We start from the raw sequence: 10,236 nt of genomic DNA on the forward strand, positions 1-10,236 counted from the left end.
TTCGCGCGTTTGAATATATTTGCCAGATTTTAGGAAACTTTTAGATAGACCTGGACCATATTAACAATAAAAAACCGGACAAGTGCGAGTCGAACTCGCCCATCGAGGGTTCCGTACTTATTAGTATTTGTTGTTGTAGCGGCAACAGAAATACATCATCTTTGAAAATTTCAAACTGTCTATCACGGTTTATGAGATAGCCTGGTGACAGACAGATGGACGGGCGGACAGACGGACAGCGGAGTCTTAGTAAGAGGGGTCCCGTTTTTACCCTTTGGGTACGGAACCCTTAAAAGTGTGGAAGTAAAATACAGTCACGTCAATTGATCCAGCTCTAGTGGTTAAGCTTATTGACGTGTTTGAATGTAACTTTTTGAGGCTGGTAAATCAGCGGTTTACGATTTTTCTTTGCGGGAATTGGCTCTAAAAGTAGTCATCTACACGTGTAATGCAACTATTTTCTCTCTACAGTTTTTATCCAAATGTTTTTTTTTTATTAAAAACTCATCAGTTTTGGATATTCTTATATACAAATAATTTTAATATTTTTAAGTATGTGAAAGATAGTGTTTGAGCTGGCCTTTTTGCCACAGCTCGCTATGGGAAACTGGCGTCCGTTCAACACTAAGTACTTACTCTATGCGAAGGTTTTATTAGGTACCAAATTACTAAACTTCAATCTACTGACATAATACGTACCTAACCAAAAACAATACTACATACTTATAATACGCATCCTCCATGTTCGGCGAAGCGCGCACAGGTTTCGATGCCGTGTGGCGCAAGAAAACGACCTCACTGCTTGGCAGAGTGCGCGGGAGTAGCAACGACATTCTAAACACGATAGCTAATAAGCCAGATTGTCCTTTGTTAAGGCTGGCGTCCACTAGACTCGCCGAGGCGAATCGAATTGAATCGCAATAATTCGCCTCCTATATTTTCTAATGCAACTGCGTCCATTGACGAAGAGCCGCGGCGCGCCCGTCAATCGACGCAGTTGCATTAGAAAATATAGGAGGCGAATTATTGCGATTCGATTCGATTCGCCTCGACGAGTCTAGTGGACGCCTGGGCTTTTGTTTGTAATTTTTTATTAGGTTATTGTTGTTGTTACTAACATAAGGGATAAGCTATAACTAACAAATTTATGGACCATATATCCTGTCAAATAAAGAAATTTAATTTAATAAGGTTTTCGATTCTCAACTTTTATGTCAAACTTCAGTTACGTAAGTACTTCCTCGACGCCCGTCTTGCGGATTGCGGCTTTCTCATTAGATTACCAACACCCCTCCCCCCCCCCCCCCCCTCAACCACCCGCAACTCATAATTTGATTTTATAAAACATCTTGTACTCGTTTTAGTGCAAGACGCTTCAAGTTTGGACACAGTCAGGATAAAATCTTCAGTAGGTAAGTCCTTCTTATTTAATTAAATGGCTTCCATCAAATTTATGATGATTTCACCTACCGTAAACTGGGGTTACTTTTCGTGGGGTAACATTGATCATCGGTTTTTAAACTATAAGGAATTCGTTTCTGAACGCTTTCATCGTCTATTTCTGTGAAGCATGCCAACCACATTATAAAATTGGCGTTATTCGGTAGTTACGTTTAATGAAATGATAGCTGGATTTTACAAATAGCCACGATGGATTGCCGGAATTGAACTAAAGAATGGTTAAACGCATATCAAGACGAATTCCTAATTAGCTATCGCTTTACATACAAGAGCGAATAAAATCACCGTACACTGGCTTGTACTAACCGTACAATTTTAGTCGTATTTAAAGCTTCTAATACCTTGATACTGGCGAAATGGTCCCACTGGACTGAAGCCATTTAATTTTAAAAGAATGAATGAATCTAATGACTAAAACTAGAATTGGCATGTATACTGTAGCATTTTAAAGAATTTGAGTTGTACGTTCCAAAACAATTGTTTTACAATATAACATTTTAAACTTTCGCGGTTTGAACACATATTAAATCACGTTTACAAACGGGTCTATCGCGAATTTATTTTGTTACCTTTATTTACGGACGTTAAGAATGGATACCGAGGGGGGATGAAACTCAAGCCGAGGAGAACGGAAAGACATCCAGAGGTCAACAGACAACCAGCGTTCTTACCATATGTGAAAGGGATAACGGACAAAGTAGGAGCAGTACTTAAGAAATTCTCCATCAAAGCTGTATACAAGCCGTTATTCAAAGTCGCAGATCTTTTACGCAGTCCAAAAGATGTCATTCCGTACCAAAATCCGGGCGTTTACAAAATAGAATGTAGTTGCGGAAGTGTGTACATTGGTCAAACCAAACGAAGTGTGCAAGAAAGAGTGAAAGAACACATAGTGGCAGTAAAAAATCGCCAAGTAAACAAGTCCGCGATCGCCGAACATCTACTTACATGCGGCGCAAATCACTGGATTGAGCTTCATAAACCAAAAGTTGTCTCCACTGAACGCCATTATTATCCTCGAGTTGTGCGAGAAGCGATTGAAATCAAGAAGCAAGAAGCACCCCAGAAATTTTAATAGGGAAGATGGTTTTAACTTATCGGCAACTTGGGGACCAGTGATCCAGAAGTTAAAGCCAAAGGATCTATCTTCGGATGTGTGCGCGGATGTTGTGAGTGTTGCGTGTCGGACTATTGACAATAATTAACATTTATGTGTAGTGGGTGGTTTGAAAATGTGATGTCTACCTCAAACTTGGGGTAGTCACACAAATCTCTGTTTTGACATTTTGCTGGACGTCAGTTAGCCGCGACCACGACCAGTGAAACCTGTGTCGAAACGTCGGTAAATAAAGGTAACAAAATAAATAGACCCGTTTGTAAATGTGATTTAATAATTGTTTTACAGTAAAAACGAAATGGATTTGTGAACGAAAATCTAATATATATATATATATATTATTACCATTAAATTTTCAGGTTTTGAATTACCTATAAAGAACACCTACCGTTATTTTCTGTGTGCCGCGGGGGCGAGTCGCAGCGGAAAATGAGAAGTAATTCGCGGACGAGATGAAAATAGTAAATATCATATTGTGCGGCGACAGGTCTGTCCGTCTCGGGACCGCGAATGCCAATTGTTTCAATATTATTAGTTCAGTATGCCTGTTTTATTTGAGAGTAGAACGTAACTCTTGGGAAGACAACAGCATTACGAGCAGCAACAAGATGACCGGAATTTCACTTCAAATCATTAACATTTTGGTTAAAGTCGCAAAAATTTTGACCACTCATATTTATAAAAGCTTTCTGCAACTTGCACTGGAATGCTTTAAAATAATATATTCCCTCCCATTATTCTTTTTTTTTTATATATATACCACGTCGGTGGCAAACAAGCATACGGCCCGCCTGATGGTAAGCAGTCACCGTAGCCTATGGACGCCTGCAACACCAGAGATATTACATGCGCGTTGCCGACCCTTTAAAAACTTGTGCACTCCTTTTTTGAAGAACCCCATACTGTAGCCTCTCGGGAAAACCTCGGCAAGGAGCTCATTCCACAGTCGAAGATACGAGTACTATGACTATGCCGTCCTTACAACGTAGTGTCAGGATTTTTTCAAACTCTACCTATATATATTTTGTAATATGTATGTTCAATTTAAGTTCCCAGAGATAGTTCGAAAAATGTATACATGTTTATGATACTGACTGTCTTGGCATAGGCCGCTGTAAACTTATACTTGTGTTTGTTTGAATAATAGTACATTATTGTCCAGGCTCGGAAGTAGCTACTTGCTGGCTGAGGATTTGTTTTAAACGGACGACCTTGGGAGTCCGTTTAATGTGGTTTAATGGACCTATGCCTTCATTTGATATGGCCACTTCAACTTTTTAAAAGTTTGGAACTCGACAAATAATGGAATATGTATTACTATGCAACATTGCAGTCCGAAAATCGAGACTGCAATGTTTTTAACTTTTTAATTTTTTGACTGACCATAAACTACGCACTTCGCGACCTACTTTTTAACCGGCAACGTCGAATTTGCCGTCCATTTTTGAGAAAAGTATAAAGAATATGGACTGTCATGAGATCTAGTACTTATATTATCATTTCCAAGCCCGTCCCGGACTCTGCCGAATCGTATTAGGAGCAGTAAACGAATCTGAGTGTGTCCCGGCTTTAATTTCATCGCCGGCCCTTTCATCTCGAGCGATCACTGCGCGAGGCATTGAGGCTGCGATGAGATTGTCAGGGACAGTTCTGGATGCTGGATACTAGTATCTTGGTGACCAAGAGGCCAATTCGGACTTAAATTTTGTTAATTCTCGAGCGCATTATCGCTATATCGCTTGTACCTACTTGTTCGGCGGTTGTGAGAAAGGCGCAGGGGCAGGCGTGGCTCACTCCGCGATTTCGTCGCGTCGCTACAAGTACATGCGGCCTACACCAATTTTGGTGTCTAGCCATTGTACTCGCGTTTGCGCCACCTAGCGGTCATATCTATCATAATAGACGCATCATGTTAGAGTTCACTCTCTTCTGTACCAAGTACTATTATTTTAATAACAAAACTTCCGTGAGACACAGACATATTAAACATATTAATAACGGGTCACTCACGTATTTTAAGTCGAAAACGCTCGACATGTTTCACTCCGTACCGAGCGAAGCAAGCTCCTGATGACGCTCCTCGGTACGGAGTGAAACATGTCGAGCGTTTTCGACTTAAAATACGTGAGTGACCCGTTATTAATATGTTTAATAAGTACTATTATTTATTCTGTGACAGAGGTGTGTAATAACAACAAGGTCGGCAACGCTGCTTGTCTTTGGGTGACCATGGGCGACGGTAATCGCATACTATCAGGCATATTTATATGCTCGTTCGCCTCCTGTATCATAAAAGAGATCAAAATATATTTTAACGATTTGGTGAGGCTTTCATCTTATTTTGATACAATCAATCAATCAATATTTTATTTCAGACTAATGTTATTATATAACTTATAAACTTAGCCTCTGGATCCCATATGTACATACAATCTTGAGTCGTGTTACCAAGCATCTCACATGCACCAATAATTGCAAGCAAGGTACCTGTAAAATAAAATTAAAAATATAAATTATATTCGATAGCGTGCGCGTGTTTGCGTTGTCATTTTGTATGGGATTTTGAATTTCCAAAAATTTCCCGCTTGGCGCGCTGTTCAAAATCCCATACAAAAATATACATAACGCAAACGCGAACGCTCGTCACGATACGAATGAAATGTGCACTAGGGGTTCCAATAGGGAATATTACGCTAAACTCTGCGTAGGGGGCGCCAGGTCGCCACTACCACAATCTGAGGGTCTATCGTGAAACAAGAAAATTTCGAAATTTCGTTATATAGCATCTCTGTCACTCTTGCATATTCGAGCGATAAAGAGGCAGATAGCAAATTTTCGGATTCGCGTTTCCCGGTAGGTCTTCTGTAAGCAAACCGCTTTGATGCGTCAATGTCATATTTTATTATCTCTGAAAACTTGTCAAAAACCTGTTAAAGGTACAGTATGTATAAGTTACTCTATGGTTTACTAAATAGGCTAGTGCTGCACTCTGGTGGCAGAATATTGCAGTAATATTCCCTATTGGCGTGCCCGATGCCCGATGCCCGATGCCCGATGACGAGACTCAAGTCGTACCAGAATATAGTCACAACCTTATTAAAATTTTAAAACAGAATCCACCTCTAAGAAATTGTTGAAAGAGGTATTGAAAGGCACCTCATCTTTTCAAGTTGCGTTCTAAAGCAGTATCGTGCTTTAGAACGAAATTAAAAGATATTAGTTTTTAAGAAGTCCGAATATAAAGATTTTAAATTAATAAATAAAACATTTTGTACCTGGCGACAGATTTTCTATCAGATTGGGTTCAAACAAATGTTGTTGTAACTATGTGTGTAAATGTAAACTTACCTCAGAGCTTATACTTGAATGCCATCGGAGCCTCACTGAAGTGAGCAAAGAAGGCAACAAAGTAAGAGTACAATGGATAAAGGGGCATAGTGGATCAAGAGGAAACGATGCAGCGGATGAACTGGCCAGGAAAGGTTCAGAAACACCGGCATATGGACCCGAGCCAATTATGCCTCTACCAATATCCTACATACACAACCAGCTAGAACAACATCACAGACAACTGCACAACAAGTACTGGAATGAAATGAAGACATGCAGGCAAACCAAAGAAATTCTACCGGAACTGAACCACAAACTTACCAAAATATTACTGAAAACACCAAGAAGCCAACTACGTAAAATAGTAGGATTAATAACAGGACATAACACACTAAACAAACACCTACATATCATGGGTAAAACGGACAGCCCCATGTGCAGAGCGTGCATGGCAGAAGAAGAAACAACAAAACATATTCTCCTAGACTGTAAACAGGTAGAAGTATATAGGAGCAAATACCTAGGAAATCCATGCACACTAAAGGAAGCAACTAGCAACCTGAAGACCTTGCTAGGCTTCGTGGAGGAGCTGGGGTGGTTAGAGTAGCGCTACCTCGTTTCACGCAAAATAGGCACATTGGATGTCGAGTTGCGGAAAATGCCCAGCAAAACTAACTAACTAACTAACATGTTGTTGTATCCACACGGTGGTAAACATTTGATATCTCCTCGAGCGGCAAAGACACATTTTAAATTATCGCGCCGTGCGGCGCGCAGCCGCCAGGGTCGTGTTTTCCATATTAAAAATTGCGGCCCGCTGCACGCGCGGTTGTCAGTGAGCGTCCCATTCGAGGTGATCACTGCATTCACTGCATTCATATTATGATTAAACTGAGTGTAAGCTGGTAACATTGTATATTAATATAATTTGAAATTAATTGTGAAACCTTAAATTATTTCCAACTCTTTAGGACTATCTAGATGAACCGATTAAATTTGTTCTCTTGTTGACACTACTTGAAAATATTTAATCAACGTTATACATCATACAATTTTCCATGTTTACATTCATTATTGGCTACAATGACGCTTGTTCTACAACAAAACGAATGACACAATAGATTTACCTTTATAAAGACGACGGTCGTTGGTAAGTACAGACATGTTTGTGCTCGTGTGTTTATTGTTGCTCGGAGTCGGCGTGACGCCGTCGCCGACGTCGGATTGTCACCATCTGCAGTGTGGCTTCCACGGCTACTGTCATACGGAGGCTAAAGGTTAACTTAATCCAGATTTTTTTGGAAAATAAAAATAAATAAATAAAACGTTTACTCAAAAATCTTACGTACAACTAAATACATATTTTCTTCTACCAAACCACACAGTGATTTGTTGGCAGACGAGGCTCCTTTGTGTAAACCATTTCCATGTATATAAATTATCGTTACTAAAGGACGTTAAGCACAAAAGATTTCGTACATTTACACGCCTTTTTCTATCTCTATCCCATGTACATAAATATATTGCTGCCCCGCTGCTTCTTCTAGTGTCGATGGTATCGTATTTCATATTCAGCGGGACCAGAAGGTGGCGACACTTAACGCCCTGTCTGTTGCGTCCCGTAGATCCTTCTTGAAACTTGTGTGCGGGTTCGCTCGGCAGGACAGTAGTATTGACCGAAGGCATCATCGGCGGATCTGCTATATAATTATGCATGTTCAATAGCGATAAGAAATGACGGGTCAATTAAGGAAATTCTACAAAGAAAAGGCATAGCCTAGCGTCCTTACTTTAAGAGTTGTTCATAAATCCATCATGGAGTTAATACAATATAATTTAAGTATGTTTCTGTTATAGGTGTCATTACCAAAAGTTCGCTGCGATTGCCAGATATCGAGATCCCTCCAGAAGTTGTGGAGTTCAAATTCCTTATACCGGATGTAAGTAAAATGTATCATGTCTAATCACAATCCTTTATTGCATGAAATTCAGTACAAAGGCTGTAATAATAATTAAGTATAAAAAAGTTCACCATTATTTAATTTCAATAACATTTTAACAAATTTTATAGTTTATTACCGTGTATAAATTTGTTGTATAACATCAAAAAGCTTTTGTTAAAATTTGTTATGAAACGTTATGGAGCAAATGTTTTATAACGTTATATAACACTTTATAACACCAATGTTGCACTGCACCATTAAATAGGTGTGTCACAAGATCAGCCCTAGCCGGCAGGGCCCTGTTCTCGGTCTTTCTGTGCTATTACTGCATACTATATCTTTGAGACTGGATAATCTTTTTTACGTTATGTTATAATAGTGAATTAATTATATTATTTTATATCCTGAAGAAAGGCCAGGTCAAAGCACCCTAAACCGGCGAGCGTGTATAAGGCATGTTATGAAAGTGAAGGAAGCAAAAGAGGTATGTCAGGATCGTAGCAAATGGAAATCAGTGGTCTCTGCCTACCCCTCCGGGAAATAGGCGTGATTATATGTATGTATGTATGTATTTTATATTGTTGTTAAAAAAACCTTATGTTACAGAGATGCCAAGAATGGGGTCGCGACCTAGCCGGATGTGTTGTCCACGTGTGCGATTCTGACTTAACGCCGACGCTGACTGTAAGTGCGAACGGCGTCGGCGTCGCCAAAATGTTCCGTCCCGGCAAGCTGGCCAACCCTGCTTATGTATACATGACTCAATACTGCATCTGATCAATTAAAACGCTAGTAGGTACCTTTAAACTAGTAGTTCGCCCCGAACTGAGAAGTGAAAACTCACAATTGAATGCAAAGAACCTAGTCGGCAAAGGATCGAAAACCGCGTGCGATTTATTGCACGGTCTGTGGAGCCCTTAACTAATAGATTGAAGTCTAACAAAAGCTGACAAAAAGGGACTTCCACTTGTATTACAAGCTACAAGCTTTTGATAAACAGGCCCCAGTTCAAAACCATCAAATTATTATTAGAATAGTTTGCAGTATCTTGTATGCTCGCTGCTCGTCACATAATACTAGACTTATATTGACCAGAATATAAATAAATAAATAAAATAAAAAAGCCTTTTATTCCGACTCATTATCTAGTTTACCATTTAGGGTTAAATCTAATTTATATTGATTTTTATTTGAATGAGCGGACCTCCTTGTGAGTAAAGGCCTCTTCTAATTTGCGCCAACTCTCTCTCTGTCTTGAGCCTTGGTGTGCCAGTTGACCGGGATATAGACCGTGATTACCTTTTGTATTGTTTGTGACCTCCCGATATCAAACAACTGTAATGCCATTGAACCATAATTGTATTAAAATTAAAATAAATTAGATACTTTTGTCACAACACAAAAGGTAATCACGGTCTATATCCCGGTCAATATAAGTCTAGTGAAACTAACCGTGAATCATTCAAAACTCGTAACATAATACTTTGATACGTAACCCATTAGGAGATAAGATCCAGCGATCGCTGTAGATATCTACCTTTATATCTTAGATACTAAAATACTAACTTACTTACTTTTTTATTACCTACTCGGGGATGTGTTCACGTTGGACTTTGTATTTGAACTATATATAAAGATTAAACAGTATTGAAGAATTGTATGTCATATTTTCAACAATATTTTGAACAAGATGTACTAATAAACTTACACCCTTGCACTGAACCTGGAATTACCATAGTTACCAGAACAATTTGACACTGGGTTAACAGTTTAACCGGTTAACCCCGGGTTAGTGGGATGATGAAAGTGGCCCTTACTCTTTTATTACCATACTCGGGGATAAGTGATTACGTTAGAGAGTTTGCATTTGAAATTTTGAACTATAATATAAAGATTAAGCTTATACGTGATAGAAAGTATTGGGTTCCATCCGTTCGATGACATATTTCGAACAAGCTGTTGTTGGATGTATTTTTTTAAATTTAGCGATATGAAATCCCGGCATTTTGCCACGGCTCATGGGAGCCTGGGCTCCGCTTGGCAACTAATCCCAGGAATTGGTGTGGGCACTAATTTTTACGAAAACGACTGCCTGACCTTCCAACCCAGAGGGTAAACTCATTGGTACTAGGCCTTATTGGGATTACTCCAGTTTTCTCACGACGTTTTCTTTCACTGAAAACTAACTCCGCATCGATTTGGATAGCACAGACTGTGCAGTGTTATTTTAAACGTCAAACTTCTATTAAATTATGACGTTTAAAATAACACATGTACAATCAACCATCAATCAATCATCATCATCAACATCTCCTAGCCGATTTCGGCCACAGCGACTGCGTTTTACCACTGAGAGCGTCGCTGGTGCGCTCTCAGGTGACTGAC

The 10,236-nt window shown here is 39.4% G+C and overlaps 1 protein-coding gene across 1 annotated transcript; it reads left to right on the forward strand.

Annotated features, from left to right (window-relative positions):
• Positions 1–6,996: 6,996 nt before the first annotated feature.
• LOC134741114 (uncharacterized) lies at positions 6,997–9,163 on the forward strand. Its single transcript, XM_063673882.1, has 3 exons — positions 6,997–7,185; positions 7,766–7,848; positions 8,458–9,163. The coding sequence occupies exons 1-3, from the start codon at positions 7,071–7,073 to the stop codon at positions 8,626–8,628; spliced, it is 369 nt and encodes a 122-aa protein (XP_063529952.1). The 5' UTR covers positions 6,997–7,070; the 3' UTR covers positions 8,629–9,163.
• The last annotated feature ends 1,073 nt before the right edge of the window (positions 9,164–10,236 follow it).

Source organism: Cydia strobilella, chromosome 4 (genome assembly GCF_947568885.1).
Source record: "Cydia strobilella chromosome 4, ilCydStro3.1, whole genome shotgun sequence".
NCBI lineage: Eukaryota > Metazoa > Arthropoda > Insecta > Lepidoptera > Tortricidae > Cydia > Cydia strobilella.